Genomic DNA, 20,171 nt, shown 5'->3' with positions numbered 1-20,171 from the left:
TAACGGTCAACATTCAAATCAGGCTTCCTGGACCAATTTTGCAGGAATTTATAAAATTGAGGCACCAAATCCAAAATTGGAGATAAACTGGAGACCAAAAGTGCACTTTTGCGTAACTTTTTAAAATCATATAGAATTTTCTAGACTTGCACTCAATGTTATACCTTAACAAAAGCATTGTTGTTTTAAAATGATATAACGTTATGCATTTTGTTTTTAATTGAGTTTAATATATGAACAAAATATTATTTCAATTCCAGAAATTTTTTAGGTCAATCCAACATTGTCTCAATTGATGAAGATTATTTAACTGTGACTGGAAAGTTTATTCTCTGGCTTTTCATGAGACACTAGTAAAGGTATCCAATTATTCATCATTCCGGGTACATTTCTCCAAACCTGCTGTAATTTTTGAAGTCCCAGCGATTGGATCCTACAAAAATACCATGTTTTAGTCTGTGGTTGTAACAAGAAAGTTAAAATGTTGGAGCTTTTAGCTTTTGTTGAAGCAGTGGGTAGTAATGCCATTCGTAAGTACAGTCTTGACATCTAATGAGGTCAATTTCCAGGAAAAATGAAGAAGAAAAAATTGTGTGAGAACCATCCAGAAAAGAGAAAATAGTGCTTTTCTGTATTCATGTTTTTCACCTTTACCAAGGAATTGGTTAATAAGACAACAGAAATAAAAAATAAAAAGCATATTATTACTTTTATAGTCAATAAACTATCATTGTTTGGGACTTTAGGTAGTGTGTCAATATACAAACCAACCAACAAATACAACATTTATGAACGAGTGAATGACACTGGCCTTCTCTATCTATACCTACAACTACAGAGGTTTTGGTACAAATTCTTAAAATGCATATCGGCCTTGTCTAATTTAATTGCTTGTTGAGCATACACAGTAGTTATGTTATAGTTTTAAAGAGTACATAAGAGCATACTTACACAAATTATACCAATATAAGATCCAATCGGTAATTCATGTTTTCCCAAAAATCATACAGTTTTCATTGGTAAAAATGTAGGTAACTGTAGTTAGTTATTATGATTCCACCCCATCTCATCAGAGAGATCACCACAACACATAGTACTGGAAATTATTTATACTAAGCATTAATTTAAAACAAAAAAAAAAGGGCAATACAAGGTTAAGCTCAGGACAATTTACATTACTTAAAACCATGTTTACCATACTCTTCTACTCTATGGAGGGCATCCATGAGAACATCAGTTGTCCAATCCTTTACATCCTCCTGTACACAGCATACGAGGAAACTTCAGCCTTTAAATCTAAATGCTTTCAGGTTCCTAACTCCAATGTAATTGTTTATTGGTTATTAAAGTTATGCAACTTGAGACTACCATTAAACTAAATGAGTTATAGAAATTGCTTATATACTGTACACTACAACAACCACAGTTTCTTAAGCATTACAAGAACAATTTTTTTTATGTCAAAATGTAACTCACTAAAATATGTTAAAAACGCAAGTTGAGTTCTACAATTGGAGTAAAAATTTGTAAGTGTTCTTAAATCAAATATATACGAGACAAATTTAATAAAACTTAAAACTTAAAGAGAAGTTAATTTTAGCCATAGTTTTATGGTTGTCTATGGACTAAAATATGTTTTTAGTCCACGTGCTTTCAGTAAAAATTGGTATAAATCCCAGTACTTTAACTTTAATCAATTTGGTTTCTAAACTTTAAAAAAAAAAAACATAATTTTTGTCCCTCATCACAGACGACAGTTTTCATTGAGAGGAGGAACAAAAACAACTACTTTTTGTAAAGTTCAAGGACCAAATTGATCTAAGTTAAACTATGGAGACTAAAACCAAGTTTAACGGAAAGTACAAAAACTGAAAACATATTTATTACCCTTGTCTATTCAAGATTAGTTCCTGTAGCGAAATCATGTTCTCATCTAATACAATCCCTACATGCATATAAAGAAAACAAAGCATACAGTGAGGTGTGCATGTTATTACCGGACGCAACGATTCACCGATTCTTATTTTGGAATTAGGGTGGGCAAGCGTGGACTCAAACGGAGTCCTGGGCCTGACTTCTCGATACTCCTCCCACTCCTCTCGTGTGACATTTTGACACTACCTCGCCCTTTAGGGGCATTCTTTATCTTCCGCTCCAGCAGCTCTTGAGACCTTGAATCATCGTACTGCCACCACCCATCACATCCCTTTATTGTCAGAACATCTTTAATGAAAGAATCTATTTTGGGTTCTTGGACCTCGTTTTGTAGGTTCCATGATATCCCATAAGATGCAAGAATTTTTGTCATTTTTACTTTAGTGGTAGAACTCAATTTGGATTTTTGAATTTTACTTGCATAGAAAAAATATAGAACCTCTTTTTACTCTCAAATGACATTAAAAGACAATATTTTTTGACAAAAGTGGAGTTCTTGAGAATTCTTCCCCTGAAACCCAACCTCCAGCATGGAGAATTCTTGAACAAGAATAGTAGTAGATCTAGGGGACAAAGATTCTTGAGCTCAAGAACCCATCTCAAAAACCCCTGTTAGTCACGGCTCCCTTGTAGGGCTGTGCAAAAAAATCGGGTTGGGATGAACTGGATTGTAACTAACCTGACCTGACCCAATTTTGTGTCCAAACTGGTTTGCAACAAAAACCTGCCCCATTTTAAAAATAGTTTGAGTTTGACCCGTCCTGTTTCTCCATAGGCAACAAGTGATCCGAACTGCATTCTCTTGGGAGTTGCTACGTGCACCCAGCATTATTGCTGGGGCACCCAGCAAACAGTGAAGTGGCCAAATTGCCCTTCAACAATTCTTCTTCCGGAAGAAGTATTTCCGGAAACCTTCCGGAAAAGCTTGTTCCGAAAAGTTTACGGAAATACTTCTTCCGGAAAAAGAATTTGGGAATTCCGGAAGTACTCACGAACTTCGTCCGGAAGATCGTCATCCGGAAGTTTCCGGAAGAAGGTTCTTCCGGAAGTTTCCGGAAGAACATTCTTCCGGAAACTTTCCGGAAGAACATTCTTCCGGAAGTTTCCGGAAGAACGTTCTTCCGGAACTGAACTTTTTAAAAAAAAAAATTAAATAATATTTAATGCGTATGTAATGACGATTTTGCCCTTGTGTAATTTTCTTTAAATTAACGCGTAAAGTCTTCTTTCTACTGCGCTTTCGTTTTCTTCGGTTCTTTTTACTGCTTTCGCTTTCTTCTGCTTTGTTTCTTCCGGTTGCTTTGTTTCTTCCGGTTGCGCTTTCGCTATTTTGGTGTTGTTCCGGTTGCGCTTTCGCTATTTTGGTGGTGGTCCCGTGAAGTATTTAGAGATTCGGTGGTCCCGTGTTCGGTATTTGAAGTTTTGTTAGTGGCTGTTCTTCCTATTTTGTCGGAGGTACGCTTTTATGGGTATTTTTTTTCTTTTCCGGAAGAAAAGTAGTAAAAAAAATGTGTATGCGGAAGAAATTTTTTTCGGATGAAGTGTTGCCGGAAAACACATCCGGAAGACCGTCTTCCGGAAGTTTCTGCGGCCTATTCCGGAAGCACTTCTTCCGGAATGGGCCTCAGTGACTTCCGGAAGACCTTCTTCCGGAAGTTACTGCGGCCTATTCCGGAAGAAGTGGTTCCGGAAGTGTCTTCCGGAAGCACTTCTTCCGGAATGGGCCTCAGTAACTTCCGGAAGAAGGTCTTCCGGAAGTACTGAGGCCCATTCCGGAAGAAGTGCTTCCGGAAGACACTTCCGGAACCACTTCTTCCGGAATAGGCCGCAGTAACTTCCGGAAGAAGGTCTTCCGGAAGTCACTGAGGCCCATTCCGGAAGAAGTGCTTCCGGAAGACACTTCCGGAACCACTTCTTCCGGAATCGGCCTCAGTAACTTCCGGAAGAAGGTCTTCCGGAAGTGTTAAATTATTAGATTTTTTTTTATTTATGTTTTATAATTTATATATATATATATTTGTTTAATAATGGATTATTTGTTTAATTAGGTATAATGGTATATATTGTGGACATTAAAATTTATAACAATAAAATTCATTTAATAATTTTTTTGTTTTATAATGATATATATATATATATATATATATATATATATATATATATATATATATATATATATATATTTCTGTTTTATAATTTTTTGTATTTCTGTTTTATATATGTTGTGGATAATTTAATTAGGTATAATGGTATAATATTAAATGATTTAGGTAACTTAAATGTATAATGGTACAAAAATGTTTTATTAGTTGTTTATTATAGTGATAAGTTTAGTTTAAGTAAATAATGTAGTTATAAATTTAGAATATAGTGATAATTTTAATATAGTCGTGTATGATGCATATGTCCTATTAATATGTTTGTTATTTAAGGTGTAGTAAATTTTTGGATGTGGTTATATGATAATTTGAATGTACTTGTGTATGATGCATATGTCCTTAAGATGGACGAAGATCAATGGAGGTATGACTTTGCGATGTCACAAGAAGTTCATATGGATTATGATTATGATAATCAAGAAGAATGTGGAGTGAATGAACCACATGTCGATTGTTCAAATGCTTTTAATACATCTCAGGTAATCATAGATAGTTTGAGTCATTGGTTGAATTGATGGTTTGTACGAAAATTAATGTGTTAGGGTTGCGTTGTAGGTATTCGCTACTCGAGATGATGTTTTGCAATGGGCTCGAACAGTTGCCCATGAAAATGGATTTGTTGCAGTGATTATGAGATCTGACACAGAGACCGGTAGCAGAGGAAGAAGTTCATTTGTGTTAATTGGGTGTGAAAGGAGTGGTACGTACAAGTGTAGAAATAAAGAATTCGTTAGAAAAGACACCGGGAGTAGGAAATGTGGTTGTCCCTTCAGGCTTCGTGGGAAACCAGTGCGTGGAGGGGAAGGTTGGATGGTGAAGTTGATCTGTGGGATTCATAATCATGAATTGGCGAAGTCCTTAGTTGGACATCCATACGCCGGGCGATTGACTAAGGAAGAAAAGAAAATTATTGCTGATATGACAAAGTCGATGGTGAAACCGAAAAACATCTTGCTAACGTTGAAGGAACACAATGCCGACAGTTACACCACGATAAAGCAAATTTACAATGCAAGAAGTGCATATCGTTCTTCAATAAGAGGAGCTGATACCGAAATGCAGCATCTGATGAAGCTTCTCGAACGTGATCAATACATTCATTGGCATAGATTGAAGGATGAAGTTGTGGTGCGTGATCTGTTTTGGTGTCACCCAGATGCAGTAAAGTTATGCAATGCATGTCATCTAGTGTTTTTTATAGACAGTACCTACAAAACAAACAGGTACAGACTCCCACTACTTGACTTTGTTGGAGTGACACCAACGGCGATGACATTCTCTGCTGGGTTTGCATATCTGGAGGCTGAGCGTGTTAATAATATTGTATGGGCTTTGGAACGATTTCGAGGCCTATTTTTAAGACACGATCGCCTCCCTCTTGTTATTGTCACTGACAGAGACCTAGCACTGATGAATGCAGTGAAAACTGTGTTTCCCGAGTCTACTAATTTGTTGTGCAGGTTTCATATCGATAAGAATGTGAAGGCGAAGTGCAAATCTTTAATCGGGGAAAAAAATGCGTGGGACTATGTAATGGATAACTGGGGTACTTTGGTTGATTGTCCGTCCGAATACGAGTTTCATGAGTCATATCAGAAGTTTCAAGTTGCTTGTTCGCCTTGGCCGATGTTCGTTGACTATGTTAACGACACATGGATTATCCCCCACAAGGAAAAATTTATTACAGCATGGACGAATAAGGTCATGCACCTAGGCAACACAACAACAAACAGGTATTAACAACTGATTTTATTTGTTAGTAACGATTAATATTAAATGGTATTTAATTGTTGTATATTTTCATGTTTGTTGTGTATTTTAAATGTAGGGTTGAATCAGCTCATTGGGCTCTCAAAAGAGTACTACAAAATAGCGTTGGAGACCTATGTAGTGTTTGGGATGCCATGAACAACATGATCACGCTGCAACACGTCGAAATTAAAGCATCCTTTGAAACCAGTACGCATGTGGTTGGCCATGTATATAAAAAAACCTTATATAAGAGACTTCTTGGGATGGTTTCGAGGGATGCTTTAAATCAGATTGCTTCTGAGATTGACCGTCTACGTTATCTCGGCAACAATCTCTCTTCTTGTGGTTGTGTGATGAGAAGCACGCACGGGCTTCCTTGTGCATGTGAGCTTTCTAGGTATACTGCTAGCAGCATCCCATTGGAGTCAGTCCATCTTTTTTGGAGGAGACTTTGCTTTTCAGACCAAGGGTTATGTGAGACGGAAGTCACCATCAAGGAAGAAATAGAGGTCATATCTAAAAGGTTTGATGAACTTGATGTGGCTGGCAAAGTAAATCTGAAGAGTAAACTTCGAGAAATCGCATACCCTGATCATAACTCTATGTGCCCTCCTCCATCAAAGGTGAACACTAAAGGTGCACCGAAGAAACCGATGAAAAGAAGTCAAACATCCACAAAGCGTGATCCGTCTTACTGGGAGTATGTTGATGCTTTTCATTCTGTTCAAAGCAGCAACTCTCCAGTGAAACGAAGTGCATCATGTTCTCAACCGCGTCAGCCAACAAGGATCATCCCGATGTTGGATCAATTTGCGTCATTCTTTCAAGGTTTCATTCGTGACGTTGTGGATGTGAAAGCGGACGGTAACTGTGGATATCGGTCCATTGGCGCTTTATTAGGTATGGGGGAAGATTCGTGGCCGTTAGTGCGTAATGAATTGCTTAAAGAACTTGGCAGGTGGTCGCATGAGTACATGAACCTCTTCGGTGGCACAGAGAGATTTGAACAATTAAAGTTGTCCCTACTTGTTGATGGATTTTCAAAGGTATGTTTTTAGGTTAATTTTTTTTAATAACAATGTTTAAATAACTTACATGTGTATGTTTGGTTCATTCAGGTTAGTGTGGACAAGTGGATGGATATAACAGACATGGGATATGTGATTGCTTCACGGTATAACGTAATCCTTGTATCGTTGTCCCAACAACAAAGCATGACATTTTTCCCTCTTAGAAGTCAACCACCACCTGACTCTTCTGGCCACCGCATCATATGTGTCGGTCACGTGTTTGGAAATCATTTTGTTCAGGTACATTGAATATAGTTAGTGTAACAATTATGCAATGACTTCGCTTGTTCGTTTGGCACGGTCAGCGCATGATATAATGTTTGTTCATGTACAACAGGTTTATTTGAAAGACCATTGTCCGTTGCCGCCCCCAGCGCTGTTGTGGTCAACCAATTGTTATTCTCAGGCAAAGCAATGGGCAATTCCATATATTAGTAGAATGCAGGAATACACAAGCTTGATGTCATTCAAAACACACTATGTAGACCTAAATGAAGACTAAACATTCATTGTTTATTTATTTGTATTCATTATGCGATATAATTCGTTGTAACCCGTCACTAACCAATTAATATTATCAACTACTCGTTTGGTTAAGCAAGGAAATTGTTGGTCCAACAAAAATCATTTACGCGTACAACATACATCATTGTCATAATTGACAAAAAATAATGACATGCATGCGTGTTACAGTTTGAGCGTGACAACACATTGTATACAATATCGAATTGGGACATGAAGTTAGATTATCTTTTTTTATTATCATTAATTAAAACTGTATATCTCATGTGAAATTAAGGAGTATAATTGTTATAATTTTCGTATTGTATACAATATCTTGAGCTGCCCAAGGCCACGCCCGCCACCTCCCCACACATAGCTTTTTCACATCAAACATTTCATCATGGTAAGATAGTACAACAGAAGTTTCATGGTTTACCTGTAAGAAAATTGGCACGTAAATGGAAATGGTTTTTCATCTATTTCGTAGAAAGAGCTCCAACCCATGAGTGACTGAGACTCCATGATTATGCTTCACACAGGAAGATATGTATAACGATGCTGAAGTAGTAGTGAAGAAGGATTGGAGTAAGTCCTTTCCTTGATGAAACAGTAGTAGAACGTGGGAATATGAAAGGAAGTGTTGGCAACATATATGAATATACGATATGATGAGAGTGAATCATTTGTAACTAAAGGTGGCTATTAATTGTTTGGAGAATGTGCGCGCCGCCTTCTATGCGTTTTAATGGTGACGATGAGTATGCTTGTGAGAGTTACAAGATCAATTTAATTACTAGGATTAGGATATATCCAAGGTGGTTGTGCTCAATCTCAGCCATTGGATTAAACAAAATTAACTCCCTTCTTTTTTATTCTCTCGTGCGGTAACCATGCATGCATGGTCAGGAGGAGGTCCAGTCTTATGAAGATTACTGTATTTATCTGAGGTTGATCAATATACTATAGCCATAGAAGATTAATTAGCATGCCTAGTTATCGCTCTTTCCCAATCAAATTTGTAGAAAGTGACTACGAATTGATAATTGATAGGAACATTTCCCGAACTTAATTAATTATCAAGGGGAATAAGAATATTCCAAGTTTGAACTTTAATGAACTCTCTTGCTTCTTTAATGAATAGGTTTTGAAGATTGTGATCGTGGAGCTTCTGTGCATTTGGAAAAAAAAATCCCAAACATGGGTACTTGAACATGGAAAAAGGGTTCATTTCCTATTTTTTTCGATTTTGAGGCTTTGTTTTGACGTGTTAGTTGACGGAACTGGGGAACAGGACTATTTTTTTTGGATTCTTTGACGTCCAAACATGAGAAATGGCCGCCCTCCATTGTCTCAGGGCACAGGCACACCCACGCAAAAAAATTCCAAACATGGGTACTTGAACATGGAAAAAGGGTTCATTTCCTATTTTTTTCGATTTTGAGGCTTTGTTTTGACGTGTTAGTTGACGGAACTGGGGAACAGGACTATTTTTTTTGGATTCTTTGACGTCCAAACATGAGAAATGGCCGCCCTCCATTGTCTCAGGGCACAGGCACACCCACGCAAAAAAATCCCAAACATGGGTACTTGAACATGGAAAAAGGGTTCATTTCCTATTTTTTTCGATTTTGAGGCTTTGTTTTGACGTGTTAGTTGACGGAACTGGGGAACAGGACTATTTTTTTTGGATTCTTTGACGTCCAAACATGAGAACTGGGGAACGGGACTATTTCCTGATTTATTAATTATTTTAAAAACTTTTATTTTTTATGTAATTCTTACAAACAAAACTCATGATTCTAGGTTCCCTTTTTTTAAAAATAAATTTAAAACAACCGTAAACTTTGCTTAAGGACCACAAACAATCGGAATAACAAACTATATTATAAAATAATAAACTGTGCAAAACACGCCAACTATATTAAACAAAAACTGTAATAATTACAAATATTCATGTCAACTACAACACAACAATATAAATACAATGATCAATGGTCCGTGCGGCGTCTCTGACGAGCCCTGACCGTCCCATCAGCACTGGGTCCCCCTCTCGCGATCGTCAGGCAGTCCTGCATAATGTCATATAACTCTGTGCCTGCAGTGACTATCCTAAGGTTGAGCACACGCTCCAACCTCTGTGCAATCGCCTCATATCCCTCGTAATCATCCTGTCAAAGTCAGTAAAAACATTTATTATGAAATTCAAAATAAACAACAACTCATAAAACATTAAACGCGCAAATAATCTTACCACATATGGAGGGGGGTCAAATGCCACTGGAACCTGGGGGCTGGGCGGCTGTATGTAGTCCTCAGGGTCTGCAGCTGGTGCATCCCTCTGCTGGTCAGCTGCCTGGGTCGGTGTCATGAAAGGGTGAGATATGCGGAAAAACCACTCAATGTAATCCGCAGATACCTGCCCAGGCACTAAACAAGGCTGACCCGCAGGTAGTAAGTGATCCGCAAACTCCATCCACCTGTCATCTATCTGCTCCTGTGACAATCGTGCACTAACAGGCGGCGGAGGGATGCTCTGGATGTAACCGAACTGGCGTACCACCCTCTCCGGTCGAACTGCGACGATCATAGGACCCCATCTGAGCTGACCCTGGAACGATGAAATCTCCTGAAACGCCCTAACACCCCGATGCTCCGTGTACGGCAACCAGGACACATCTGTGACGGTCAAACCATCACAACGTGCCCTGTAGGGTGCTCCTGTGATGCCCTTCATGTGCGCCTTCGACGTCAACCACCGGGAAGCACGTGGGGACGTCTCCTGGTATGTGTCGTCAGTCACGCACTGATGCACACTAGGGAAGTGCTCATAGATCCAGCACTACACAATAATTGAGGTTAACATAACATAAAAACATGTTTAAATCATAATCGAACCTAACATATTAATAAACACAAAATTTACCTGAAATAGCGTCAAGTACCCCGCAAGCTGTCGGGTGGTGGTCCTACAAGCCTCATCTAACTGGTCGTACATATGAACCAGCGCGGCAACCCCCCAAGCGTAACCACCACTATGAGCGAGGTCCCGGAAAGCGTCAAGGTGGACCACATGCACGTATGTTGCACTCTTATTAGCAAAAAGAGTGCAACCGACAAGGTGCAGCAAATAAGCGCGAGCTGCGACAATCCACCGCCGGGCCTGACATCTGGTCTCATAAATGTCACGAACCCATCCTAATCGTACATATGCTCCACGTGTGAGCGCTGTCTCGGCTCTGGCCTCCTCCGCAGACACTTCCAGCAACTCTGTGAGCAAGAATCTGGCCTCCTCCGTAGAAAGAGCGTGGAAACTGTGCAAGGCGCCAGTGATGGGCAAATGTAGAATGGACGACACATCATCCAATGTGATCGTCAGCTCTCCTACTGGAAGGTGGAAGGTGCTAGTCTCACTGTGCCACCTCTCCACAAATGCGGATATAAGTCCAGGATCGCCAGTAATAACTGAACAATCTATCAGTGGACTTAATCCTGTGGCAGCCACCAGGCCTTCAATCTCAGGCACTGGCCTCCCAATCAGTGTCAGCTTCCTCCCATGTGACACTAACTTCAAATCAGGACGTTCCTGATTTGAAGTACAAATTATACAATTATTAAAAAAAAATTAATCATAAACAAATAAATAAACAATGACAAATAATTAACAAATTAAAATACCTGTCCACTCCACACGGCATGTGCAACATGCTCGGCAAATGATGTGAGCACTGACGGGTCACGTGGACCACCAGGGAATCCCTCTGCAGCATCATTACCATCTGACCCCTCACCACTATCAGCACCCTGTGCGTCCGCACGCATCTCAGGTGCCTCCGTAGGCTGCTCAGGGACATCATCAGTCATGTCAGCGACGTCCTCAGCCATATCACGTCCCTCCGTAGTCATCTGATGAACGCGTAGCCTACGGGCTGAGGCAGTAGGCCTACGCCTCTCGGGAACATCGCCAGCATCCTCGCCAGCAGCTCTATCTCTGCCTACAAATCTACCTATGGCACGACCTAAACCTCGTGTTCTGGCCATGATCTGTAAATCATGTCGAACACGTTTTTTTTTCGGTCAAAATATACACAATTTTCTTTATAAAAAATCAACTTTATTTATAAACAAATAAGACTAACTTAAATCAAATCATTTTCACACATACACGACCTAATTTTAAAAAAAAAAATTAAACAACTTCATTTATATAAAAAAACAACTAATGTAAAATAAAATTATTAATAAACATGCACAACTTAATTTTTTTTTTAAAAAAATAAACAACTTCATTTATATAAAAAAAAACAACTAATGTAAAATAAAATTATTAATAAACATGCACAACTTAATTTTTTTTTAAAAAAATTAAACAACTTCATTTATAAAAAAAAAAAACACAACTAATATAAAAATAATTCATTACTAAACATCCACAACTTAATTTTTTAAAAAAATTAAACAACTAATGTAAAAAAAAAATTATTTAGTAAACATCCACAATTTTTTTAGTAAATAAAATACTTCATTTATAATAAAATAAACTAATTAATTATAAAAAATTAGTATTTTTATAAAACTTCCAAAACACACAACTTTAATTATAAAAATAGACAACTTCATTTTTAAAGAAAAAACACTAATTTAAAAAAAACAATAAACAAAAACAAACACAACTACTTTTATAAAAAAAAATTAATTTACAAATTAATATTTAGTAAAAATACACAATTTAAATTATAAAAAAAATATGACATCAAAAACCCAAACTTCATTTTTCATAAAATCTAAAAAACAAAATAACCAAAATAAATAAAATAATTCATTTAAAAAAAACAAAACAATTTCTGTTTAAAAAATTTTTTAAAAAAAAACACAAAAAAAAAACAAAAAAACCACTTCCGGAAGAAGTGGTTCTTCCGGAAACACTCCGGAAGAAGGGTTCTTCCGGAAAGGTCTTCCGGAAGTTTGAAACTTCTTCCGGAAGTGCGAGTCTTCCGGAATTCTTCCGGATGAACCACTTCTTCCGGAAAGTTCCCGGAAGACGTTTTCCGGAAGTCTTCCGGAAGAAGTGTTCTTCCGGAAGACGTTTGGTTACTTCCGGAAGAACACTTCTTCCGGAAACTTTCCGGAAAACGTTCTTCCGGAACTTCCGGAAGAACCCCTAAGGGGTCTTCCGGAAGACTCCTCCGTCAGCGATTTCCGCCATTTTTTCCGGCGTCCTCTCGTCTTCTCCCCTCTCGTCTTCTACCCTAGGTTTCGTCTTCTAACCTAACGTTACACTAACCTACCCTAATGTAGTGCATAACAAAACCAAAGCTAAGAAGAAGGCCACCTACCTCGAAAGCAAATGGGTCCAAGGGCTGTCGGAGAAGCTCGCGGAGGGCTGTCGGAGAAGCTCGCGGAGAAGAAGCTTGTCGGGGAAGAGAGAAGAGAAGAAGCTTTTTGCGGAAGAGACACAGTGAGAAAAAGAGAGAATGCTTCCGGGAAGAAAAAAAATGCTTTTTATATTTTTAACTGAAGGGCAAAATTGACCTTTCATTGAATTGCTGGGTGCACCAGCAATATTGCTGGGTGCACCTAGCATATCCCCATTCTCTTGTGTGCCTTGGCCCATTGTCGTCGACTGAATCTCCTCGCCTCTCAACTTTCGCACTCGCAGTCTCAACTCTCGACTCAATCTCTCTCAGACTCGCATTTTGCAGACTCACGCTCTCTTGGCTTCATTTGCGTTTGGCTTTGTTTGCGAATTCGCTGTCTCACGTAATGTTCGAAGATCTTTTTTCATTTTTTTTTATTTTGTGTTTTCTATTGTTCGAAGACCCTTTTGAGTTTTGCTTAATTTCTCTATTTACCGTGCTTGAACTTAAGAGGGTGTGTGTGTGTTGGCAAAGTGTGACAGAAAAAGTGAAAGGAACTGATCTACTCAACTGGGGAATGTTTATGTTCAGATCTTTATACTAAAGTGTACATATTCTATCACAATACAATTAATCTATTTCATGACCATATTAGAGGTCTTGCTGAATATTTTCTCTACTTTTTTAACTTATGGGTGTTGTAGTGATGCATTGGTGGAGGAGGAGGTTGGTGGAAACTCTGTAGCTGATATATTCAAGCAACATGGTGAGACTTTCTTTCATAATAAGGAGGTCAGTTGGAAAGCACTATGATTTTAGTTGTTATAATCTTAAGTGTTCAGAGAGTGTGTTTAGTTGTGTTGAAATTTTAGATTTTCCTGTTTGTTTAATCTCATCCAGCATCCAGCATCCAGCATCCAGCATCCAGCATCCTCATCTATCTTCATATTATCTTATATTATGAGCAGCAGTGAGTGGTGCTAGATTGTTTTAATTGGAGTGGCCACAGAGAAATAATAGGCTTACATATTTTTTTAGTCCTTGAAGATATGACTTTTCAGTTTAGACCCTTTATTTGTTTTTAATTCTTACATTTAGCAATGTGTTTTTGGTCCTTTATTAGAGACTAAAAGCACATAATTTTAAACCAATTGAGGTCAGATTTGATGGAAGGGGTTGGTCATCCTCAAAGTAGCAATTCAATTAATTATTATCAGTGTCTTTGATGACCAGACATGTCTGTAATTGTTACATGGCACTTCCTTGATTTTATAGACTAGGTAAAAGTCACTGATTCACCTGTCATAAGCATACTACGACTCAGTTGACTCTGGTAGATAACTTTTACTGTGGATATATTGGTAAAAGATTATGAGGTATGAATAGCATCCACACACAATTGTTAATATATATATTTTTTTTTAATTATTTTCCTTAATGTAGAATTGTCTGAAAAATGAGATGTCTACTCTATTGCTTTGGAATTGTGACACTAGAAACATCTGCCAATACCATCTAGTCAAAACAAAATGTATAATGATGCTCAAGGTTATTTTCCCATAGTATGAATTGAACCAGAATCTTGTGATAATGATCAGTGAATGCACATTGTGTGATGCTATTACTTCTAGTTGTTTATGGTAAATCTAGTTGGACATTTAGATTGCACAAAATAGCTAAGGGGAGCAGAATAAGTGGAACAAGACTATACAAGTATACTATAAACTATATATAATAGAAGGTAATTAATGAGAAAGAGTGGAGCTTAGGAAAGCTGCATGTATTCATTTTGCAGATACACGTTTGTGCTCCATAAATGAAGACTTGTGATATTAGAATAGCATGAAGGCCAATATGATGATGATCTTTGAATTTTTCTCTGATATCAGCTTGAAAATTTAGTGAGGAATATATAAATGTGTAGAGATTCAATAAAGAATTCTGAAAAATCTGTTAAAGAAATGCTGATTTAATGAATCTTAACTCTTCTGCATTTCTTTACCTTTTGAAAATCTTCTGCAGAACAGTGAAGCCATGATTTCAATTGACATGCCGGCCGGTCCATCTGAAGTTTTGGTCATTGCAGACAAGCATGCAATTCCTTCTCATGTAGCTGCTGATTTGCTTTCCCAGGTTTAATAAGTTTTAAAATACTTCTATTTTCTTTACAAACACTATCCACTATTCACATTCATAATGAGAACTGGTAATCTTTCTTTGTCACCCTCTTAGAAACAAAATTCATGTTCTAGTGTAATTTATACATTATTCTAAAATTCTTTTATTTGTAGTTTCTACATTATGATGTTAGTTTTCCAAAATTCAATATAGGATGAACTCATAATTTGCGCAGCATGTAGGAAATGTGAATTAATTGAAGATTAATCACTATATCTGGAAGCAACCAAATTTGTAAACTGAGGATATGGAGTATAGAAGCATTTGTTTGTTTAGAATCTGATTATGATTCAGCCGTTCTCTTAGTTGACAAGGAATGTGCAAATACACTACACTAGAGAAAACGAACTGGAACACCTTTCTTCAAATAAGGCTCAAAATCTGCAAAAACTTAAAAGCACAGATAAACCCCAACTGACAGAACCACTACAAAAAAGAGTACAAGACCTAAAACCTGCTAAAAATCCATTTTCATTTGTTATTTATAAGATAAACTATCTTAGTTAAGTTTTAAAATCCAATTTGAAAACCATTTAAAAAAAATTAGAAACCAATTCAAAACCAATTTGGCTCTGAAAACAATTTTAAATTAGTTTAAAACCAGTTCAGAACCGGTTCAGCTCTGAAAACAATTATAAACTGGTTCAAAACTAATTTAGTTTAGAACCTGTTCAGAACTAGTTTCAAACCAGATCGCAAATCAGTTGCAGAGTCAGGTTAAAAACCGAACTGGTTGTTCGGTTTGGTTTTTTTCCAAACCAGTTTTTGCACAGCCCTACTCCCTCCTCTCATCATTATAATTGTCGGGCAAGATAATTGTCATTTTAGTTCTTCAAAGTAACATTAATTACTCTTTTCCACATATATCTCATATAAGATCAATGATGGACTACAAAATCTATTAATGTATTAATAATTATACAAGGTTAATTTCAAAAAATTACTAAGTTTCATTCGTCTATTTATTACTTTTTCTTGATCTGCGGGGAAAAACTAGGCTAGGATGACTATTTTGGGACGGAGGGAGTACTTCATTTCATCGAACACGTGGTGTGCGACGAGATGAATCGCTGTAATAATAATCATGACATTGATAATAAGATGAGTGGTGGTGGCGTACCGTCATGAGGAGCTTGGCCAAGAGTGCGATTCCGATGGCGGCGAAGTACATGGGGATGGTGGCGGTGTCGAGGAAGGAGAGGGATTCGGGAACCGTGACGATGAACTGGTCCTTGGTCTTCGAGTGCCGAGTCTTTCTCTTCTTCTCCAATTCCAACGCTCTTCTCTTCAGTGTTTCCGACGGGGCGGCGCCGCCGCGAAGAGTGTGCAACAATCTACGCCTCACTACATTCATCGTTTACCGTTCATCGAAGTTCAAACCCCAATTTTGATGTGGTGGTGTTTTGCTTCCTCTGAAGAAACATCATTTCTTCCGAGTGAAAGGACAATATATTACCCTTCAAAACTAGGTTGTGTTTAGTTTAAAAGAGAAAAATAAAAGAATTTTTTTAATTAAATTAGAATATAAAAGATGTAAGTTCTATGTAATAAAATATAAAAAGGAATTTATATATTATTTTTCTCCTTCAAAACAAACAAATCCTAAGAAAGAGGGAGAAAGCAAGAATGAGGAGGATAGAAAAAGGAAAAAAAATAGAAGAAAAAAATTAACCCACAATGCACAACACAATGACATGTGATGAGGACCAAAATTATTTTATATTACTATAAACTATAGACAAGATTGAAGTTTAATAATATAGAGAAGAAGAAAATTGAAATTTTAAATTTCAAGACTGAGTTAATATATAAGAAAATTGAAGTTAAAAAAATAATATTAAGAGAATATGGAAAATATGCAAGAGGGTATAGTAGAAAGACATAATTCTTAATTCAAAGCAGCATACTTAAAAAATAATAATTCAAAGCAGCAGATCTAGATCACTTTATTTTCTATTTATTTAGTCAAATACAAACATAAAATAACAGCCACAATTGGATTGGCCTAGTGGTAGAGATATTTAGATAGTATACAACTATTGTAAATAAAAAAAGAAAAAATACAAACATATATAAAATACTTGGTTTAACGAGTAAACGTAAACTCTGTCTTCTGGATATAGAGGGTCAAACTTCCTATTTAAATGGAACATATCAAAGCTGTTGTCAACTTTGAAAATGTTCTATAACATTATTGCTTACACCACACGTGCGTAAGGGAAAATTAAGCCCATTTTGCCATTAGAGACATGCCACCAGCACCCAAAAACACAGCTACGTAAGATTTTAATTGAAGCTTAATGCTACCCTGCAACCTTGGGCTCATGAAGTCAGCAGAGAGAAGGTCAACCAAAGCCATGTAGATTAAAAGCCCAGCAGATGATGCATTAAGCAAACCCACGGTGATTAGGGCACTTGGGCTGTTCTCTTTGTAGGTCGTGGACATTGCAATTCCTAAGGCAATTCCAAATGGGGTTGTGATGGAGAAAAAGACCACCATGATGGCCTTCTTTAAAAACTTGTACTCAGCCTAATAAAAAAATTAAAGGATTAATTTATTTTAGAGAAAGAAAAATTATTATTACGCTATCATTCAATTATAAATCGATATGTATGATTAGATTATTAATTTTTATAATAATTATCTTGAAAATCATATTAATGATGATTTATAATTAAATATATCATAAAATTATTTTTGACTGATAATTGATGATCATCAAACTCTTGATTTTATCAGCATAAAAATGTAAAACTTAAAAGATGTGGGAATATGATGTGCTCTTATTACCTGTAGAATGCACCCACCAAGACCCATTCCTTCAAACATTTGATGGAAGCACATGGCGGCTATAAGACCTCTTATTGTGCACGTGTTATTTGAGGCTCCCATGCCAAGTCCTATCACCACTGAATGAACAATAATTCCAAGTTCTAATACCTGCATTTCCAACATCAATTTCATGTTAAAATGCTCTTTTTTGGGAGAAATTATTATATGATTTAAGATTATTATGATTTTAATTAATTTTTATGTGAAATATAATTAAATATTAATGATTTTTTAAAATTAAAATTTTCGATTATATGCAATTGAAAAATTTAGATGAGACATGATAATTTAAGATAAAATAATAATTTATACATGTGTGAGAGTCCTTATAGATCTAAAATTTGAAAATTCACAATAACCCTCAAAGAAGGAAACATGTAAGAGCGTAATAATCTAGTAACTGGATGTGGTAATGTAAAATTTTAAAAATATTTACTATATATTTTGTCCTTAAATTTTGTAAGATTTATATTTACTCCTTAAATGATTTTTTTATCGGCCAATATGTTTTAATTTTTTTTTCATTCCTTATTTTTAGTCCTTGGTGGGAAAAAAAAGTTAAGAGATTAAAACCATTAAAAAAATTTAGGAACTGAGTATAATAAAACCATTTTAAAATAGTAGATAAAATTTAAAATTAATCATTGGCTAATTAAAAAGCTTTAAAAAATTATTATATGATTCAAGGCTATCATAATCCTGACTAGTTATCATGTAACATGTAATTAGGTTTTATTTATTCTTAAGTAAATGATCCATTCTTGTAAAAAGAAAAAAAAAAGTAAATGGCCCATTTAGTTAGTCCTTAAAATTGAATCTTAATTGTGGTCATTAGTCTTTAAAACTTAAAAGTCTCAAATAAAACCCTAATATCTTTTAGGACTTCATTTAACCTTAACCATATATTATTGTTATTATCACTTAAATCAATGGACTAGAGATAAGTTTGAAAAAAAAATAATATTTGGAGACTTAAATAAAATTCTAGACCTAAATGACCATTTTAGAGATTAGTATAACAATGAAATATAATTTCATGGACTAAACTAATTATTTAGTCTTAATTGTTTCACATCAATTAAAAAACTAAACCACATGTCAGTGATTCCACACCACTATTACCATATAATATTTTTTTTGCTGGATAGATCCCCATAATTAATTTTGAGATAGAAACAATAGTGAGTAACAAAATCGTATTTGATTTGCAAGAGTCAAACAATCTTACCATGGCAACAACACGATAACGTAGAAGCTGCGACTCTTTGCCATCCATCTTAGTCTCATGATGAGCATGGTGGTGACCATGGAAATGCCCTAAGTTAACAGCACCCATCTCTAAATTTTCCTCACCACCTTCAAGGCTGCTCTCACCAGGAACAACCTCACTAGTAGTCCTACACTTCTTGGTGTAAACACTAGTGGCCAAGGAATCAACCATCATCGTGATTATGGCGGAGAACATTGCGACGAGGCCCGAAAAGGGAAACTCGTGCCACGGCTTCTCCTTCAAGCAATCCGACCAGAGCATGGCGAAGGAATCCGGGAGCACATGCATGAACCCCGTGCCGAGGATGATTCCGGCGGCGAAGCACTTCACGATTATGAAGAGGTCGTTTTCCGGGCTTAGGGCAGGGACTGAACGTGTCACTAAGGGTAGGGTTATGCCAATTATGCTTGAGGCTAAGATGGTAAATATGGCTATGATTTTTAGAGGTAGGGCTTTCTCTTTGTTGTTGCAACTGTTTTTGGATTCGGCTTCACAATCAGCCGTGGCTTGGTGTGTGAGGAGAGTGAAGATGATGAAGAAAACAAAGGTTGTTTTGAATAGGGTTAGTGAAGTGGCCATTGTTTGTAGTTGTTTCTTTCACAAACTAAAGGACACTTCTCACTTGTACTTGTATATTTTGCTTTTGATAGAGCTTCTTTATATAGACTTTACAATTGCCTTGTTTGTTTTCATTCAAGAATTAATAGTGGCCGGCAAACTATTAATTTACTCCTGAATTTATAAAGCATTGTTAGTCTCTAAAAGTAAGAAACTCAAAACAACTCCATAAGCTATCATTTTATAATTCCTTAATTAATTGTTATTGCTTGAATCAATGAAAGTATGCTGATATTATTATTAATTTGGATTTAATTGGTATGCATTAATAAAGTAATAAAAGCTTACATGTTAAAGGTTTGAATTTTATCCTAATTATTTTAAAAGTTACACATATTATTGGCTGACAGTATAAAAAATTACACTGGTAATCTATAATAATTAAATCCTTCTTATTTAAGTAATACACACTCAATTAATATTTTAAATTTTGAACTAAAGTGAATAATAAATTACATTTTCAAGATTTTTTTAAGAAATTTATACTTTAAGGATTAA

The 20,171-nt window shown here is 36.3% G+C and overlaps 1 protein-coding gene, 1 long non-coding RNA gene and 1 pseudogene across 3 annotated transcripts; 1 reads left to right on the top strand and 2 right to left on the bottom strand.

Annotated features, from left to right (window-relative positions):
• Positions 1 to 967: 967 nt before the first annotated feature.
• On the bottom strand, positions 968 to 16,456 carry LOC114403599 (annotated as a pseudogene).
• Positions 13,013 to 16,075, top strand: LOC114403600. Of its 2 annotated transcripts, XR_003664676.1 has the most exons (4): positions 13,013 to 13,177; positions 13,309 to 13,381; positions 13,479 to 13,566; positions 14,797 to 16,075. It is a non-coding gene; the product is annotated as an uncharacterized LOC114403600 (long non-coding RNA). The 2 variants fall into 2 exon arrangements; XR_003664677.1 differs by lacking the exon at positions 13,309 to 13,381.
• A 414-nt stretch (positions 16,457 to 16,870) lies between the features above and the next one.
• LOC114403598 (fe(2+) transport protein 1-like) lies at positions 16,871 to 19,757 on the bottom strand. Its single transcript, XM_028366639.1, has 3 exons — positions 19,014 to 19,757; positions 17,744 to 17,893; positions 16,871 to 17,482 (listed from the first exon to the last, which is right to left on the bottom strand). Exons 1-3 carry the CDS (start codon positions 19,632 to 19,634, stop codon positions 17,177 to 17,179), a joined length of 1,077 nt encoding a protein of 358 aa, XP_028222440.1. The 5' UTR covers positions 19,635 to 19,757; the 3' UTR covers positions 16,871 to 17,176.
• Positions 19,758 to 20,171: the final 414 nt, after the last annotated feature.

The sequence above is a fragment of the Glycine soja genome, chromosome 20 (assembly GCF_004193775.1).
Source record: "Glycine soja cultivar W05 chromosome 20, ASM419377v2, whole genome shotgun sequence".
Classification (NCBI taxonomy): Eukaryota; Viridiplantae; Streptophyta; class Magnoliopsida; order Fabales; family Fabaceae; genus Glycine; species Glycine soja.
This window is presented reverse-complemented; position numbering and strand designations above follow the sequence as displayed.

Excerpts from the sequence above, each read along its gene's own strand:
- LOC114403598 (XM_028366639.1), bottom strand. The coding sequence starts at position 19,634 with ATGGCCACTTCACTAACCCTATTCAAAACAACCTTTGTTTTCTTCATC. Across the intron at positions 17,894-19,013 it reads GTTATCGTGTTGTTGCCATG|GTATTAGAACTTGGAATTAT; the intron begins GTAAGATTGTTT and ends TTGGAAATGCAG. Across the intron at positions 17,483-17,743 it reads TTGGTGGGTGCATTCTACAG|GCTGAGTACAAGTTTTTAAA; the intron begins GTAATAAGAGCA and ends TTTTTTTATTAG.